This window comes from Didymosphaeria variabile, assembly GCF_027946475.1.
Source record: "Didymosphaeria variabile strain IMI 356815 chromosome Unknown scaffold_8, whole genome shotgun sequence".
Classification (NCBI taxonomy): Eukaryota; Fungi; Ascomycota; class Dothideomycetes; order Pleosporales; family Didymosphaeriaceae; genus Didymosphaeria; species Didymosphaeria variabile.
This window is the reverse complement of record NW_026611627.1, coordinates 1,105,220-1,123,482: the sequence shown is the minus strand read 5'-3', so window position 1 is coordinate 1,123,482 and position 18,263 is coordinate 1,105,220. Positions and strand designations below refer to the sequence as shown.

The following is an 18,263-nucleotide window of genomic DNA, read 5'->3' as shown; positions in this document are numbered from 1 at the left end:
ATCTTACCAACATGCACATAACCCGAAGCGGAAACGTTAACTCCAACACTACTAGCGAGACTACCTTTCGGCTGTCTAGTCAACATCAAGATACGAACCGTTTCGCACGATCAATATTCATATCGTCAAAGATCTGTGTGCTGAAAGACGCAAATTCATTGATTAATATTAATCTCCCCGTACTATTCTGCGACTGTCATACGAGGAAAAACGCGTGTCGACGCCGTCGCACATAACAAGAAGCCCCATCTGTTTTGTATCGCTCTCTAGAGTTTGCGTGCGCCACACTGAGTAGCGGTAACTCACCGATACGTGCCGCAAAATTGTCCGACCAAAGCCCGGACTCGGCACACAGAGTATGCATTCAGGGATCAAAGAATGATAAGCGAGCAAAGGTCAACAAATATAGCTGTCCAGCATGAAGGAAGTTCATTTTCTTTTAATTAAAAGCCAACCATTAGCGAGCGCCTGGCATGAGATACGCCTGTTGCTCGCTTTATGTTCCGAAACAACCTTGAAATGAAGGCGCCAGTACTACTCTTTGGCAGCGGCGAACAAAGAGTCAACCAAGCTACTTTTCGCTTTTCCGAGCTCCAAGACCGCGTCAACCTCATCATCAATGTGTCTGAAGAACTTCTCTTCGTCCCACTTTGGTTTCCAACCGATTTTCGGGCCACTGCCTATGCCGGTCGAAGGGGCATCGTCCCTGATAGAATTAGCCTGTGACAGCTGTGGAGAGTGTATTACGCACCCTGAGTTCCAGAGATACTCCACGAACTTAGCAGGAACCCCGAGGGCTTCCGCGGCAGCCTCGGCGCTTGGCCAGACCTCTGGTTTCGGGCTTGAAACAAGACCTCGAGCGTGAAGGGCTGCAGCTAGCTGGTCTGCGAAGTGGTGGGAGGAGATTTGATACGACGTGGAAAAATAGTATCCTTCTGATCCGCTGGGTGGCTCTTCGCCTTGCAGTATCTTCTCGACGATGCGGCCATACAACGCAGTCAAATCGGAGATATGTACGTATGACACTTTCTGTTATTTGGATTAGTTGATAGTAATAGTCAAGGAATCTCGTCTTACGATGTTGTCTGCAAATCGCCGGACTTCTTTGCGCTTAATGCTTGCATTGATGACGATTGGTATGTTGACCGACAACTTGTTCCAGGCTCCTGTGCCTTTGCCATCTAAACGACGAGTCAGCTCAACATCTTTACCGGCTAGTCAACTTACGTGTGAGACATGGGATCACTATGAAGCTAATGACACCTTGAGATTGCGCTTGTTCGATAACGGTGACGTCAGTCTACAAGCGTCAGAAGCACATCCTCCGGAACAGCCTCAGAGTCAGGCTTGCTTACTTTGCGCACAGGGTAGGAATCCGCAAGTTGTTTCTCAATTGCAAAGATTTCGTTACCAGTACCGCGAAGCGTGCCTGAGGGCCACCCGGTGCTCGGCATGAAAGCACTCATTGCTGACGTCTAGTTTGTGTAAGCGATCGAATACATATGAATGTGAATACTCACATGGATGAAGTATGTTTGGCGGCCAGTATCCTTGCGCTGTTTACTCAGCCCATTGATCAAATTCAACGCAAGATCGGGGATTAGCGAGCTGGCAGTATGTATAATGATGGAAACTTTCACATCGCTAAGCCTGATACATCATGATGGGGACATTGGATCTCATGACCTACTGTCGTGGTCTACGATTGTCTTGGCGACTGCCTCTCCGTCGGTGAGATCGAGGCGAGTTACGTTGACACCGGAGTCGGATAACGCTGCAGCTTGTTCCTCTGATCGAACAGCTGCGATTATATTGCCCTTCTCGAGAGACGGAACGACACCAGTCAGGAAGTCCGCCACGATAGACCCGCCTCTGGTAAAGGTCAGCTATTGTCTTGTATCTTTAGATCGAAGTTCTACATGTAGCCGGCAGCGCCAGTGACGAGAATATTTGTTGGAGCCATCAGGAAGTTGGCGAGGAGTTAAAAGTGCGGATAGTATGCGATGAATGTAAGATATACTTCTTTGCACCGGAATGAGAGTAAGGTCTTATATATGGAGTGTCTTGAGATTCTGGCGACCAGCACGTCTCGACTAACTGGCTGTGCAATAGCCAGCGGACGAAAGTTAAAGGACGTTGACAGCACCCGCAGAACGTCGCGGACAAATGCTGGCGATGGACACCACTCAGCATTCGTAGTCTTACCGCAGACTATTGCGTATAACGACAGCGCTAAGTTGATCTGGGCTAGTAGAGCTGTAAATCCCACTTTTAATGGTGTTGCATAACGTAAAGTAAAGCAGCGCTGTTTATATGCAAGTGTACGGTGGTGGCACATGCGTAGCACTCGGAAAAAGTTGCACGAAGCGCGTTGCTCAAGCTTCCATGCATCTAACGAAAGCATGCTATTCCGTATGCGTCGATGGGTTGCCTAGTGATCAGATATGATAATCAGGCGTGCGGGGCTGCATCACGTTGCATTAGTCACCTCAGGCATTTTTAAGCCAACGCCGAGCACCGAACAACCTATTGTATTGCGCGAGAGCAAGTCTAAGTGCGCGCGGAACATCATATTCGACATTGGATTACCGCAAATGGAAAGAGGAGTGCACCGATTAGGCTTAGTGCCACAATAAGGCTACAAAGTATACACCCTTAGTGTCACGATGAGCCCACAAAGCATACACCCTTAGAAAACATTTTGTAAGCCAGCGGAATGAATTCCTCTAGGGTATATTTGTAGCTATAGATACGGGAGAATGCTGCATTGACGGGTAGAATACTAAGTAGTTTCTGGACTGATCACAATTGTATCCACCACCCGTGACTATATCTATTTCTCTCAATAACATGGCGACCACGTCGAAGGTCATTCTCATCCTTGGAGCGGGAACCAACATTGGGCAACACGTCGCGAGAGCGTTTGCTTCGCAAGGGTACAAGGTCGCCTCAACATCGAGAAGTGCAAAAGAAGCAGACAATACTTCGGAGGCCCTACACATCGCAGCCGATCTATCGGACCCAGAAGCGGTTGCAGGGGGTTTTCTCGAAGGTTAAAAATACATTTGGTGTTCCGAGTGTTGTGGTATACAATGGTAAGTCTACACTGTCCTCAGCCGCGATAGCGTTGACAGTTCTTGATAGCGGCTGCTGCGAACCCAAAGGATCCTAAGAACCCAGCATCACTCTCACTGGCTGATTTTACCAAGTCTCTGTGTGTCAACACCACAAGTGCTTATGCGGCAGTTCAGGAAGCGATTCAAGGCTTCGAGAAACTTCCTGACACTTCTTCGAGGACCTTCATATACACAGGGAACGTACTGAACACGACGGTCATGCCTGCACTGCTTGACCTGGGGGTTGGTAAGTCAGCAACCGCACATCTCATCCAGGCTACTGCAACTGCGTATTCAGACCGAGGCTTCAAGTGAGTTTTCCGTATCCAGTATTTGATTCGAAAAATACAAACCTATACACACGTGTTCCTCAGAGTCTCTAGGGATGCTTCTACACTTTTGCAAGGAACTGTTCTACGTATATTCTCCAGCTGACATATTCTAGGTTCTACTATGCAGATGAGCGAAAGTCTGATGGATCTCCAGCCTACAATGCTATCGATGGCGAGGCGCATGGGAAATTCTACGCTGAGCTTGCTGAGGGTAAGAGTCAAGCGGAATGGCTGCAAACGTTCGTTAAGGGAGAAGGATACAAGCACTTCTAGCTGCCTCATATCATGCAATACTTGGTATGGACATAGTACAAGGAAGATGTGTTTGAAAAAAAGTAGTTTCAATCTCGACTCTGGCAATGATGTTCAATACACTGTCGCGATAACCCCTTGTCCAAACAATACCCATGTCTCTGTACACGTAAATTTCCAAGTACAAATATGTCACGAATAATCTCCTGCAAACCTCTTAGCCGCAGAACACCTTTGGCCAATATGTATGTGCAGCACTGATCAACACTGCGATCACCTTCGAAGACTTAGTATGCTAGCTTCGAGTGAGTATTTCAAGCTATGAAGAACTTTAGATTGAGCAGATGGATGTTGAGCATACAGCATTTGGACCGTTAAGCCAAGTTGGAGATAGTGTTTTGGCATGAAAACTGTTACAGCTGTTGCCTGAGCGCCAAGCTGGCTGTATGTACGCACATGTTTCGTGCGTAAGTGAGCTCGACTAAATCGCACCTCCCGCTCTACAATTCGACCGGCAGGGGGGGTTCGAACGGATGTAATCAAGCACAGCGAGGTCGAATTTGATCCGTCCAGGAACGGCCACCCTTTAAAACCATTCTTTTCTTGCAAACCCGGCGTGCTTGAGCCCTCGGATATCGCAGAGTCAATATTCCACTTGGCTACAGCTACGGCTCTTAACGGAGCCGAAATATCTGTTGACAAAGGGTGGTCGACTGCTTGACGAGCGGCGTTGTTCAATGTGAAAGGTGAGGTGACTGGATAGGTAGCGATACTGTAAGTACTAGAATTACTGAGAAGACAGTTAACGAGGGATCCATTGGAGTCTTGACACGTAATTTCCGGCTTTATAGAGCTTGAACGTTTATCCCTTCAATACAGCCCTCAGTTCGAGTCGCGCTATGGGAAGCTTTCGTCAGGCCAGTGCACGTTCGCCATGATATCAGAATCAAGCTGACTGGATTGGAACATGAAGTCATTAGCTGATTCCAGGATGAGCTGGCTGTAGAAGCTCGGATCGTCAAAGAGGTCCGAAGGTTGTGATGCTGCGCCCGTCGCTGCGAGCGATTCTATCGAAATGTTAATCATACAGGCAAAATGACAGATATACATATAGAATAAGGCTAAAGGTGAACTCCAAGGGGCTGCGTACCATCCACTGTGTCTAGCATGTTCAGGAATCTTTGCAAACAATGGCGGCCTTTACGACTCATCAGGCTGGACCTTTGAATTGCCTTAAGAGTCTGTAAGCTTGAATTTAGTGTTTGGCGGACGACTAAAGGGTTCAATTGGTCGAATGAATGAACTCCAGAGCAGCGACTTGCTAGCAGCAGACCAAATAGGTGTAGACTGGCTGTGAACACTACACTATGCGTTAGTGTGAACGACTCTAAGATGCAACGATTCTTGCCCTTACGAGTGAAATTACAATGCCACCACATGGCATTATTATCTAGAAATTCAGGTACGGCCGCCATTATGTAGCGAATGATTTGCTCTAGTTCCGCCGCCGCGGTGAAGTCGTGTTGGAGTGCGATTAATGCTTCGGATAACGATGAACCTTGTCTGTCTATGTGAGCGGAGCCGCCCTGTATGTAGGCTGTGAGCACCGGCGTGTTGGCAAGTAATATGATGCTGTAATAATGGATGGAGAGTAGCAGCCGGAACCGGTTGGTATCGTACGCTGGGGCGGTCCAAGCATTGAGCTCGTTTGATGTAACAAGACGCAGTTCTGGAAGGCATTTTCCACGCCATCTCTCAAGCTCTTGAGTGATCTTCAGGCGTTGTATCACTTTGTCCGAGAACGTCGATTTATCTTCTATCCCTAGGTTCAGGCAAAAAAGGCTCTCGACGACACTATACTTGATGCTGTGTAGTTCGCTGCAACGCGAGTCAGCTTCGTATAATGACTTAATGATTAGGGCAAACTTACATGAGATGGTTGAAGTATCCTGTCGCCCGACATTGCTCTCTGTTAGCGGGCGCCATTTGCCTAAGAGCTGTCGTATAATCTCTTGTAATTTCCACTCGTACATGCGTAGGTGGGATCAGACAAGGGCGCCCAAGAGCTGCACTGAGATATCTGAGATCGCTAAGTAAGACTTCTGCTGCCGTATATGGTAGAAATGCGAACCTGTCTTGATTTATGACGCCAAACCATATACGTTTGAGTAGTTCGCGCTTTTGCAAGCCATGGTCGTCATACGATGATGGAGAATGCAGTCCAAGTTGAAAGACGGCCTTGACCGCGAGTGCATGGTAAGTCCAACTTGCAATAGAGCGTTGGGTATTTTGCTGGAAGCTACAAAGAAGTAACAAAGTTTGCACTACGACGTATCAGTGACGGCTAACGATATCAACCAGCGACAGAGACGTTTCTTCAACATACCCAGTTGTACGCTAGAACCGCGAAGCGTAAGTTCATCAAGTAGTGCATGCGTACGCCGGTAGAATCTTTCAGCATCCGGTGAATGCAGTGTAAAAGCCGCATGTGCGCAGACAATGTTCAGAAGCGCTCGCCCAGACCTGGACGTGCTCCACGCTGGGCTATCTTTTGGTCGAGTTCCATCGTTCAATAATGATGCCTTATCAATGTAAGGTATAACTGTCCCAATGGTAACAAAGAACCAATTGATGTAGCTAACCAAGTCTCTATCATTTGGGAGCGCGTAAGGATCGACAACTTCAGGGCGTTTCTCGGTCTCTTTCGTTGATCTTGGTGAAGCTGAAGAGGATACCAGGGCCGGGCAGGTGTCGTCCTCCGCGGACGAATTCACAGAAGTGTAATGTAATCGGTCTATCCGCGGTAATTGGTACGCAAATGCTGACGACAGTGTCCGAAAGAGAGCGTGATTGGAGCTCGGACCTAGAATCATTAGTCTTTGGCAAGCCACAGTCAGGTACTTACCAAAATAGCCTATATCTTTCTGTGGAACTTCGTTGAACGCGTTTGTAGCAAGCGCATCCACAGGAGTTTCCTCGATGATTGAAGCGGGATCTGTCGATGCAGGAGATGGGTCGTATGCCGACTCAGCGGTCGCACAGTTGAGCTGTGTTTCCAAGTCCTTTACCCTGCGTACGAGTTGCGCATAAGTCCTGGATAATTATATAAGCATATCACTAAAGTCCATGCGAGGCGTCTTCATACAGCTTGCCCTGAAGTATCCTAAGAGACTGCGGCTCCTGGTAAACACAAGACGAGCTGGTCTCCAGACAAGGTGTGCATGTCGGTCGTCCGCCATCGCACTTCCTCCCGTCAGCATGAACCAAACTATTCTAGGGCCTAAGTACTTTTGACTTCTTTTCTCGACAAGAGGCGCAAGCGAGAGCCACTCTCTTACGTTTCGGCAATGGAGCGCTAGGCCTCCTGGGCGAGGGTGCTGAACTGTGATCTATAAAATCGTCGGCCTGCATTGAAAGATGGTAACACTGTGCCTTTTGGTACAGACAGGCCAAGAATGAAAGTGCAGTAGACGACTGAATTTAAGCTTTCCCATTAGAATCTGCTGCCCCACTTTCCCCGCATTTCCCCGCATGGAGCGGACATTTACTTAGATCAGTCATTCCTGAAGTACACTCCCGCTCTTGCTCTAACAACGGTTATCACAACTGCGACTAGCTCGGATGAAGTGTGCATATCGAACGATCATTGAGTATCGTGATCTCTAAATTGATATATAGGTACTAACCGTCTAAACATTGTGTAATCTTCTCCCTGCCCTCACCATCAACGGATACTCTAAGTTACTGATTCCTACGCTCACAAGATCAGGTAGTTTTCTTTGGCCGAATTCACCCTTTTGAACATCAATTGAGGAGCCTACTGCCGCCAAGGTAAAGTCGAAATCCCTCAAAAGAGAACTTGTCAGCTTGTAGATGTTGCTCTGAGCAATTGTCTTCCCAATGCACTGTCTACCTCCTAGGCCGAAATGCATTAAGTATCTGGCCCTTGCGGCTGCCTCCGGTCTCTCCCATCGGTCTGGGTCGAAAACATCATGGTCATCACCCCATACCGCCGGATTGTGATGAAAGGCGTGATTGCATACCGCAACCGAGGTCTATAATCGCGTTAGTAAGTCTGAACATCATCAGGCAATGAATGGCGCGACTTACACCTTGCGGGATATGTGCGCCGTCTATTACCACACCCTCCGGGGCCACAATCCGACGGGCGAGTGGCATAGTAAATACTGGCGTGATGCGAAAGTTCTCCTTGATGCATTGTCGCAAGTACGGGAGTGACGCCTCGACTTCCGTGACCGAGTAAGCTGGCCGCTCTTCGCCCAGAGGAGGCAGCTGGGTTTCAATCTCCGCCACACATCTTTCCATAATATCTGGTGCATGTAATAGATGGTGGAAGAGAAGCGATGTGGTCGCACTAGTTGTGTGTGTCCCAGCAATGATGAATCCGAACGCCTCAGTCTCTAGATCCGCCTGGGTCAATCTTTCTTTTGTATCAGGATGTTTCGCCAAAATCAGGCTCGTAAGGATGTCGCTCCGCTGGTCAGCCATCGCGCTTTTGTTATCTTCGTTGTCTCGCAGAGCAGCAACACGCCGACGAACACACGAGGCTGCCAAAGCCGCACAAGCAGCTCGGCCCTCGAAAAGCTTCCTCAGGGTTTTTGAAGGCAGAAGAGGCAGCCACCGCTTAAGGCGGAAAGTCATCGCTGGCCATGCGCCCGTCGCAGCCGCAAGCAAACTGTGTTCAACAACAGGTGGGACAAGCGACTCGTCGTCCGCAATCTGAACACCGAATGACTGACTAAAGGCTAGTTCTCCCAAAACATCAATGACATAATAGTGCAGTAGCTTTCCAAGATCGAAGGGCTCATCGCGATCGCAGTAATCGGCAATCTTGCGTTTGAGAATAGCAATGTTATCGTCGAGGTAGCATTCCATCTTCTTGACGGAGGAGATAGAAAAACTGTGGGACATGTGCCGCCTTCTGATAGAGTGAAGCTGTGGAAATACATGAGCATATTCATCTCTGTGATAATCTGCCGTGTACATACCGCTACATCACGTATCCCAAAGACGTTTGGATGAGCTGCGCCGTATGCATCGTAAAATTCCGTCTTGGGAAACCTACTCCCACCTTTCTGATAGAGGATGGGGATGGAGTCTTCAGCCGTTGTGCTGAGCTTGTCCGGACCATAGCGAACGAATTGCCCATACTTTTCGTGCAATGCGGTCAAATTATAGGGTTGCTTGAGTGAGAGAAACTCTGCCACTTGCCATAGGTCTGTAATGGAAGCAAGGAAGGGTCCTGGGTATTTAGCCAAAGGGTGAAAAAAGCGGTAGTAGATGATGTATATAATAAGATATAAAATTAAGCATAGAATGCCGGCGAAGAAAACGTTGCAAAGGGTTATGCCAGGTGACTGGATTAAGTCGAGAATGAACGAGCCCATCTTGAGGAACATCCACAAAAAGAATTGCATGATTCAGACGTAAGTGAATTCGCGAGCGCCATGTCTTTATTAAGATCACTGGAGTAAATGAAGATCTATACGAAGCTCCAAGCGGAACTGCGATGGCGTATACCTATCATCAGCCAATAGGGAGTCCCGGCTCGCTCGCTCACTCGACCAGCCCACAAGAATAGTAGTATCGAGACTAGAGCCGACCTAAAAGAGTATGGTGATAAAACATGAATCCGAACATGCGCATATTGTGACGACGTTAACCAAATGTGTATCCTAACACTGCGGGAAAATAACGCTAGACGATATCTAGCGCACTGTGTCCGGATAGCTCCAACCCGATTGGCTAGGGAGTGGATGCACCCAAGGTTCCGACCGAGGAAGCGGTAGGATGCTCAAAAGTAATTCCGGGGCCCCGCGCTCGAGAAGAGTCTGGGGTATTATACACCCGTGACCTGTGCGTACTCGTGTAGTATCCTTATTTTGACAGCATAGTTTATGAGTGCAATCCGGGACGCGGCTAGCGGAGGTCTTCATCTATCGGCTAGGGGAACTACTTATGTTTTTGGTACTGTTATTAATTTGAGGGGTTTATCGCACGGGTAGTATTGTGTGCTATTTAGGTCTCTGGTCGTCTGTTTTAGTGAGAGAATGCCAGGCTCTACGGCTAGGGTAGAGATATTTGACTCCGTTGCTTGTTAAGGGGTGTGACTCCTTGCTACCCTCACTGAATTATATAGTTGCGATAATCTAGAAGAAATAAAATAATGAGGACAACTAGGGCTCCATCACTCTATATGATTAGTAATGTTAGAACGTTGAGCGCGGATCTCTGCTACGAGCCGACTCGCCAGGATCTACCTGCCCAACAGATACTCGAGCGGAAGTCTTCGTGTTGATATGCTGCGGTCGGGCCCAATTGCATTGGTTTCCGGCCTGAAGACGTGATCGATAGCACTGGATGCCAGTTAATAAGTGGATCTCGGCATTTTTCAATACCTCAAGAGCGCTTGCAGGTGGTCTGATGAGCTTCTTAGGTTTCGGCAAGCGGAACTTAGCTATCCAGCGTTGATCCGGCAATGCCGACCTCATATGCCGAGGTTTACGCCCCCTGGGGTCAGTTAAAATACGGGTGTCTTCGCCAAAATCAGCTTGAATCACGACTCTACGCTCGACCAGACACAACCCATATTTCCAATCGTTGAAAATCCATGATGGCGACCCAAGTACAGACTGATACGCAGACAAATGGAAGTGAAGGCGCTTTCTCGCGGACAATCGATATGCGGTCTTTCGAATCCATCGCAAAGCTTTCTCGAGAGCAAGCAGGTCATTTGAGGCATTTTCACAATCTAGCTAATCAGACTGATGGTGATTGGGCGCTCATGGGCACTCAGTTCTCTGCCCAGGAGTGGCTTGATGGCTATAGGTACACAACTGGCGCACATGGCGTACGCAGCGGGTGCTGCTCACTACCATCGGTTACCGGCACTACGCTCAAACTTCAAACAGCTCTTTCAGGATCTCATTGCCAAAATGTTGAGGCGTGAAGTTTGGGGCTATTGGTTTAACACCAGTCACAGCGGGAAGTTTGTTGATCCTGATCTCAAAGAATTGCGACGCCCATGGGCGGATCCAATTAAGAGAGAGAACATCATGGTAGGAATGGCACGAAAACCCCAAAGCATACGTAACATCTGATGCCTAAAGTACTCCGGAAATTTGCATCTTATGGTGTCCTTATACACTATGCTGTTTAACGACTCTAAGTACGACGAGGAAGATGCATTGTCTTTTCTCTGGGAGCCTATTTTTTGGGGAATGGGCCCAGAGAAGTTCTCGTACAATAGACTATCGCTGCAAAAGGCCATACTCTCTGAATTCGAAAGAGAAGGCTGGTTGGGTGCGTGTTGTGAGCCAAACAGCATTTTTGTCGTCTGTAACCAATTTCCGGTAAGCTGTAGAGACTCTGCCTTCACTCTTTTGTTTTGACTAGATGAAGATCATCGCCCTGAAATACGACGATGTACATGACGGAACAGATCTGGCAACAGAAGTGACGGAAAAGTACGTCGCTGCCTGGGAAGGCAAAGGCATGGTCCAAGAGGATGGGCTTGTTGCCCAATGGTGGTCACCCAAACAAAAGACTCTGATGAGAACGGAGCATATCGGCAGTACTGCATGGTAAAGTTAAAACTCTTTGCCTGGAGTTCCGGAGTTCAACCTCCTAACTTGAAGCACAGTTCCAACGCCTTTATGAACGGATGGAACCCGGAATTTTGCGAACGTTTGTATCGGACCCAAACGGTTGGCTTTTTGACGAAGATGAACGATGGTCGCGTAAATTTGAATCCTCCCCGCATTGCGCGTTTAATTCGGGAACTAGTTGAAACAAAAGCCGCTCCTCCGTTCGAGGAGGCCACGTATCACAGAGCCTCCGAAATAGCAGCCTCTCAAGCTGAAGATCCATCGCCCAATCCATTTCCGCAACCTATCTTCGGTTACGTTTTACAGTGGGTTTCGGAATTGGGTGATGAAGCCACCCTCTCTGGATTGCTGAAGCATGCAGATTCATTTCTGAATCCCACTTGGAGCAATGGTGGTCTGTACTACAGCAACAATGCCCGTGCAGAGTATGATCAAGGCACCTGGATTTCGGCAGATCCCTACACTGGAAATGCTGCAATCGGATACGCTAGATTAAACGTCTTTCAGGGTCAGAGAAAGATGTGGGTGGCTCCGTGGACTCCAAAGCAAGTTCAAGAATCACCGTTCATTGACAAGTTAACCTATGCAAGCAATGTCGATGTCTTGCGGGCATCTTGGGATCAACATAGAAAAGCTATGGTGATAACTATACGCACCTGGAACGATAAGGATGAGAGGTGCGTAACCCCATTGAAGAATCACAACATAAGTTATCCGCCAGGTGCTGATTTTCTACAAAGTCTTTCCTTTAGCGTGCGTAATCTTCCTTTGGGTAGATTTGGATTGTACAAGAATGGTGTTTTGTTGGAGGTAAAGGACATCACAGCTGGCAATGCTTTCGAGCTCACTCTTCTGGTCACGCCCAAGGACGTAGACATTGTCCTTTTGGCCCAGCCAGAGCATTGATGGAGGAGAACTAACTCAAACATTGCAGCCGTGTTCAAAATCTTATTTTCAGAATCCCACCCGTAGCAGTTGTTTCAAATTGCGTACGTTGAGCGCAATTCGATCGCTCTCAAAATGGCCGTCTCTTACTACCGGTGTGCCTAAGACCCTCGCTTCTGTAGTTTAATTTCAAGCCATTCGATGTGGCTGATTCTTTGGGCTTGAGTTGTAGTTACCAATATCTCAGAGACAGCGCAAAGGTGCACCACGCTTTGATTTCTTAGTTACATCCGCTGCCTCATCTCTTGCGATGGGTCGAAGAAGCGGAAATGAAATTGAGAAAAAAGTACTACTGTGGTAGTAATTATAACACTAACCCCAGTCCGGTTGTGTGGTAATCATTATAGAATTTCGTGGCTTCCAATGCGATCGTCCTTCCTGCTATCGAGATAACGTTAAGCAGAGCCACAACGCTATGCAAAACTCGTTAGAAGACCGGCTCGATCGAGCTTGCCTCCATTTTTCTATCTCAATACTCGACCACACGCTTGAAGGAGACTTTTTCCAGAGATTAGCAATAGAGTTTCATGCCGCATTAGGAGTGAATCCAGAGAAAAAGCTCCTTCAGGACACATCCTCCTTCACATCGTACTTGTCTGCCTTTCTCAAGATATCGCAGATTCTTGTCATTCAGATGTCAGTTAGGGTGATAGAAGAGGAACAGATTGAGTAAATCATCACACGTGCTGGACGAGATGCGCGAGCGCTTTATGATCCATGGAAGTCGGTCACCATTCAACTGGGTGCTACGGCTACAAGCGTATGGTAAAAAGATCAGGAATAGCTCTACAAGCCCTGGGTACATCTTCTGGTCTGACGACCAGGAACGGCTTACGTACAAACAGCATCTTTTAGGCTATGTATCTGTAAGGTAGTTCTTCAGAGCATCCTCCGGCCTCTCCTTGTGAACATAGTCTGGAATACGGTGAAAGGTCTCCCATCCGGTATGCTTCAGAAAGTCAATCTGCACCTTGATCCAGCCCTCGATTTCCTCCCTATCCGGATCCTCCCCCTTCCGTCTCCTGTCCTGAACCCGCTGCAGGGCAGCATCACACCGATCTCTTAGTTTCGTAAGCTTTTGCTCCATGAACAGATTTCGGGTCATCGCATGGCTGTCACGAGTATAATGCGCACTCGACAAAGAATAACCGGTATCGTCCGCATTCGGATCCGCAAAGCAGTAGCTGTTCACCATGCTCACCCGCTCCGAACAGTTACTTGCCCGCAGCGCTGCATGTTCGAGGTACGCACCTGCCATCATCACGCCTGCGCCCATTGCAGCTCCTGCGGCGTTAATGACTTTCCCATCACCCATGCGAACGGCTGTCTCGCCTCCTACCATGGTGGATGTATCACTTAACATCAATACGAGGACAACAGGCGTGTGATCCTTGTGCCACGCGTCGATCGGGACATCATCATACTCAGAAACGCTGATCTTCTCCCCCGCCGGAAGTGGTTTGGATGGTGTTTCGCCGAGCTCATAAACGCCGTTTAACCCCCCCGAACCGAGCTGCACGTTCACGTATCCCACGTCGTTGAGTCCGTTTCGGAATTTAAGTTCGGCACCGAAAGCGAAGTTGACCGCTGCTTGGGTGACAGGATGTGTCATAGCTTGTCTGATGAATGTTGCGTCCTAAGGCGTAAGCTTATTATCTAGGATTCTCGGAGTTCGGGATGATTATGAAGGTCACTTACTTCATCATCAAGCGAGAATCCGGTGATGATGCATGGTGCTCGCTCCCAGGAATGCATATATTTATCGAGAAAGGATCGGCGGAATACCTCTCGTCGGAGCATTCGGACACCCTCCTCAGAGAAAAGTTGGAAGGGCTCTGTATAGCAGAGGTCTGGTACACCCTTTGGAACAGGCAGTCCGAGCTCGGTGAAGGTGTACCGTTTGTGAGGAGGCTGGAAGTTCAGATGAATTGCCGGGTCGAAGGGCGGGACGGGAGGCTCTTGAACGAGCTGCTCGACTGCCTGGTGGACTGTGGAATAGGCGGGTGTCTGGTTATACGCAGACTGTGCTTCGATCATTGTGACCTGATTTTCTTGTGGTAACAATAAAGATTAGAGTAGATCGTTTGGTTGCAGGTAGTCTCGAAAGTTGAGATCTGATAAAGTTGTAGATTAGATGAAGAGGAGTCTAGATATAGGTCAAGATGGCACTTACCTATCATACAGGAAGTAGCTCCTGTGTGGTCGGTTTGGACGTACCAGGGGTGAGTTCATTAACGTCACCGGGATAACTTAACTTAGAAAGGCAACAAACTGCGAACCACAATTTGACCCCGAGCGAGGGGCCATGATTAGGGGTCTGTATGCCATCACTGATTCAGTAATTCTGAAGGTATACTATAACCTCTTCCCTCACCTTGGACTGGTCTTGAGGCCAGTATGCCCTACCTCGGCGCGACTGATCCCATTGCCAGTGGAGTTAAGCTTTTTACCTCGTGACTAGCGACAGTCGGTCCAGCGGCGATCTGTATGTGGGCTGCTGCCCGCGGAGCGCGCGGAATTCGTACCCCGCCCTCAACTCCGAGCAACTGGCCGATAAGTAGCGTAAGTTAGTCGCCATTGCCGGCCGTTCTCGATTATGCAGTGCTAACTCGATAGGACCCTTCACTATCCCAGGGCCCTAAATCTAGTGAGGGCTGACTAGATTTATGCTGGGGACGAGATGTACACATTGTCCTATGTCCCTGAGGCTGTTGCGTATCTGGCCAGATGCGTTTCGTTTAGGAATCGCGCTTGGATCTGCCCCATATCTATTTCCCGTTTTCGCCTAAGCTCGCGGAACAGCTCGAATTCACCTCGTTTGGGTATGGCGTCGAGTATCTCCGCACACTTCCATCTACCGGATTGAAGCAGCCGTTGTATGTTTTACCAGACATAGGAATTAATGTTGCCATGATACGCTTCCGTTAAGAGGCCGGCCAACACACGTTTGTGCTCTGGATAGGTTGGGTTAGAATGCGTCTGGGTTGGACACTCTACACAAACGAGTGTTTCTGCGAGCCGGAAAACCCAAAGGTAATGCTACGCCGATTTGCCTCTGCTTCCTCTCCGTTTACTTGCGACGTAGTTTTCGCATAACACACCTATGATTACAGCCTCTGGTACTAAATCAGAAATTCGGTACCTTGCTAAGTACGGTCACCTCTACGTCCCCTACTTTAGGAAATCATCCAATTTGCAGTCCTTATCTTATCGCCGAATTTGGTGTAGTTCTACTTGGAGAGCCACCGACGTTTCCCCATAACGGGCAGAGTTTCTTGAGCTTGCCCATCTAGCCTGCGCCATCGCCGGTATGTAAAGATCCAGCCTCTTCTAGCCCTGATAGTGGGGGGTACGAGGCTGTTGAAATCGGCCGAAGCAAATTTGGCAGCAAAGCTATCGGAGATAATTGCCTCTAGCTTGCGGGTACCTCACGCTACCTACGCTAGCCTCAGTGCCGTCCGAAAAAGGAACTTGAAGCTTCTTTCTGTCCATTTGCGGCATGTCCATCTCAACGTGTAACTATCGCTAACCATAACAGCCATGCACTCATAATGACTCGCAAGGGAGAAAGACGAACAGCGCTGTAAACGTCTACGCTTACGATAGTAGCAGCAGACCTACGTTCGGCGTGCAATTCCACTTCGGAGTTGGCCCGTTGAGATCCATCTCGCCCAACTCTACCACGCTATGGCCTTACTAATGATGAATCACAGTAGCATTCATTCATGCGCTAAAGTAGCGATCGCAAAACGCAGAAGCGAATTCAAGCTTCCCAGATGGGGGATCGTTTCGAGACATCCAAATCCTTGTCCCCGGATTCGGTGATGGTCAGGACGCCCACGTGCATGGCATGGATAGGCCAGGCACAGGACTCCAATCTCCTTGTGGTCGGCTGGATGCTCCACAAAGACATGTCTCTGCGCTCTACGTCACCATCGATGACGCATTACTCACGCGATAAATGCGTTGCAAGGTCAAGAGATATGTTGCACGAAGACATTGACGTGTCCGAACTTTTTTTATGGCATGTTGATTCAGTCTATGAGCACGACGATCCTCGGCGAGGTTTAATTCTCCGTATCAAGCGGCCGAGCACGTGGGTGACTTGAAAGCTTATCGAGTACCCACACTGTCCAAGCCTAGATGGTCTCTGGAAAACCCGGGCCGTTTCGGATTTCCCGGACTGGACGCTGACTCGTGTCCATCTGCACATCAACAAAAATTTCTGAATACTGCTCCAGTGCTACGACTGGATCTGCCCAGGGTGGCCCTGTCGTACGGTGATCTTGCAAGGGGAAATCTCATAATAGAAGAATCTCGATGAGCTACAGCTCGTCTACGCCTGTCGTCCCAATACATCGGTACACCCAAGGGGAAAGGCTGGAGTGAACCATGACCAGTGCCAGAGCCTTCGGCTGCGAGATGCCTGTGATTACCGAGATAGGTAATTCGAATACGGATGACATGGAAAAGATGTGATGTGGTGGCTATATAGAGGCTCTTGACTCCTTGATCTTCAATTTTGTACTACGCATCCTTTCGCACAATTCAGTTTACTACCGCCATGCGCTTCTCGATCGTCGCTACAGCGGCCCTTCTCGCCGGTGGTGTCGCAGCTGCTCCAACTCCAGAGCCAGCCATTGGTTGGCTTGACCTTGACAAAATACTATCTTCCCTCGGAATACGAGTTCGTCAAGATGGCAACAAACATGGTCCCACACTCAACTACCACAACAAATGTCCATTCACCTTCCCTCCAGTCAAGTGGAGCTGGAATCGCTTTGCCCATAACATCAACTGGCCCAAAGGAACCAATGGAGGAAACTTCATCAACTGGAAGACGTTCAAAGCGAACGGTGTCAACTTGGGTGGATGGTTAGAGAAGGAGAAGACCCACGATCCCATCTGGTGGGACCAAGTTGGAGGCTCTGCGGCTCCTGATGAATGGAATCTATGCCTGACTCTTGGATCCAATTGTGGTCCAATCTTTGAAGCGCGATATGCTTCATTCCTGAATACCACCACAATCGACAAGCTCGCAAGCGTTGGCGTCAACACCTTGAGAATCCCCACCACATACGCTGCATGGGTCAATGTCCCTGGATCAGCACTCTACCACGGGAGGCAGCAGGCTTATCTCAAGACAATCGTGCAGTATGCGGTTGAAAAGTACGGCATGCACATCATCATTGGTCTCCACTCACTTCCTGGTGGCGTCAACAACCTCGATATCGGTGAAGCCCTTGGACATGATGCATGGTTTTACAACGCTACGAACCTAGAGTACTCTTTCCAAGCCATCGACGCGGTCCTGAGTTTCATGAAGGCCAGCGGGCACATCAATGCTTTCACTCTTGCGCCTATCAACGAAGCATCCGATAATCTTTCCGGATTCGGTACGGCGGATGGTCTTTCGGTAAATGCAACGAACTGGATCAACACCTACATTGACGGCTGCTTCCAGAGGATTGCTAAGATCGACAAGCGCATTCCACTTATGCTGCAAGACAACTTCAAGGGTGCTAGCTATTGGGAACCGTTCTATGATAGCTCTACAAACCTTGTCATCGACTCGCACGTCTACTACTTTGCTGCAGCTGGGACTTACTCTGCCTACGTCAACCCTGCGGTATGCGGACAAGCGGCGTACATTGCTGGAGAGAAGACGTTCCCCGTGTTCATTGGAGAGTGGTCACTGCAGACAATGTACAACAACACCCTTCCCAGTCGCAAGCAAATCTTTGACACTCAACGGTACGCGTGGCAGAAATACAACTCTGGAGGTGCTTTCTGGACTGCAGTGAGCTACTCTACCACTGCTGTTGATGGCGAAGGAACACAGCGAGAATACTGGTCATACATCGATCTTATCAACGAAGGTGTTATTACAGAGGCGACGACTGCGTCCTACTGCTAGATGCTTAGACAAGCGCTGTTATCGTTCACGATGTAATAGAACATGTTGGGGTACATATAGAGTCTCACGACTA

General features: G+C 48.7%; 5 protein-coding genes across 5 annotated transcripts; 2 read left to right on the top strand and 3 right to left on the bottom strand.

Annotated features, from left to right (window-relative positions):
* Window positions 1-534: 534 nt before the first annotated feature.
* On the bottom strand, window positions 535-1,963 carry N0V89_010585 (uncharacterized protein; the record flags this gene model as incomplete). Its single annotated transcript, XM_056219327.1, has 6 exons — window positions 535-1,029; window positions 1,078-1,181; window positions 1,228-1,300; window positions 1,356-1,429; window positions 1,691-1,872; window positions 1,920-1,963. The coding sequence occupies 6 exons, from the start codon at window positions 1,961-1,963 to the stop codon at window positions 535-537; spliced, it is 972 nt and encodes a 323-aa protein (XP_056066454.1).
* Window positions 1,964-2,850: 887 nt separating this feature from the next.
* Window positions 2,851-3,721, top strand: N0V89_010584 (uncharacterized protein; the record flags this gene model as incomplete). Its single annotated transcript, XM_056219326.1, has 4 exons — window positions 2,851-3,052; window positions 3,145-3,363; window positions 3,415-3,427; window positions 3,562-3,721. 4 exons carry the CDS (start codon window positions 2,851-2,853, stop codon window positions 3,719-3,721), a joined length of 594 nt encoding a protein of 197 aa, XP_056066453.1.
* A 2,661-nt stretch (window positions 3,722-6,382) lies between these two features.
* Window positions 6,383-9,138, bottom strand: N0V89_010583 (uncharacterized protein; the record flags this gene model as incomplete). Its single annotated transcript, XM_056219325.1, has 6 exons — window positions 6,383-6,563; window positions 6,644-6,793; window positions 6,846-6,880; window positions 7,744-7,755; window positions 7,811-8,656; window positions 8,710-9,138. 6 exons carry the CDS (start codon window positions 9,136-9,138, stop codon window positions 6,383-6,385), a joined length of 1,653 nt encoding a protein of 550 aa, XP_056066452.1.
* A 3,991-nt stretch (window positions 9,139-13,129) lies between these two features.
* N0V89_010582 (uncharacterized protein) lies at window positions 13,130-14,310 on the bottom strand (the record flags this gene model as incomplete). The annotated part of the gene is made up of 2 exons (XM_056219324.1): window positions 13,130-13,909; window positions 13,972-14,310. The coding sequence occupies 2 exons, from the start codon at window positions 14,308-14,310 to the stop codon at window positions 13,130-13,132; spliced, it is 1,119 nt and encodes a 372-aa protein (XP_056066451.1).
* A 2,527-nt stretch (window positions 14,311-16,837) lies between these two features.
* Window positions 16,838-18,190, top strand: N0V89_010581 (uncharacterized protein; the record flags this gene model as incomplete). Its single annotated transcript, XM_056219323.1, has 1 exon — window positions 16,838-18,190. One exon carries the CDS (start codon window positions 16,838-16,840, stop codon window positions 18,188-18,190), a length of 1,353 nt encoding a protein of 450 aa, XP_056066450.1.
* Window positions 18,191-18,263: the final 73 nt, after the last annotated feature.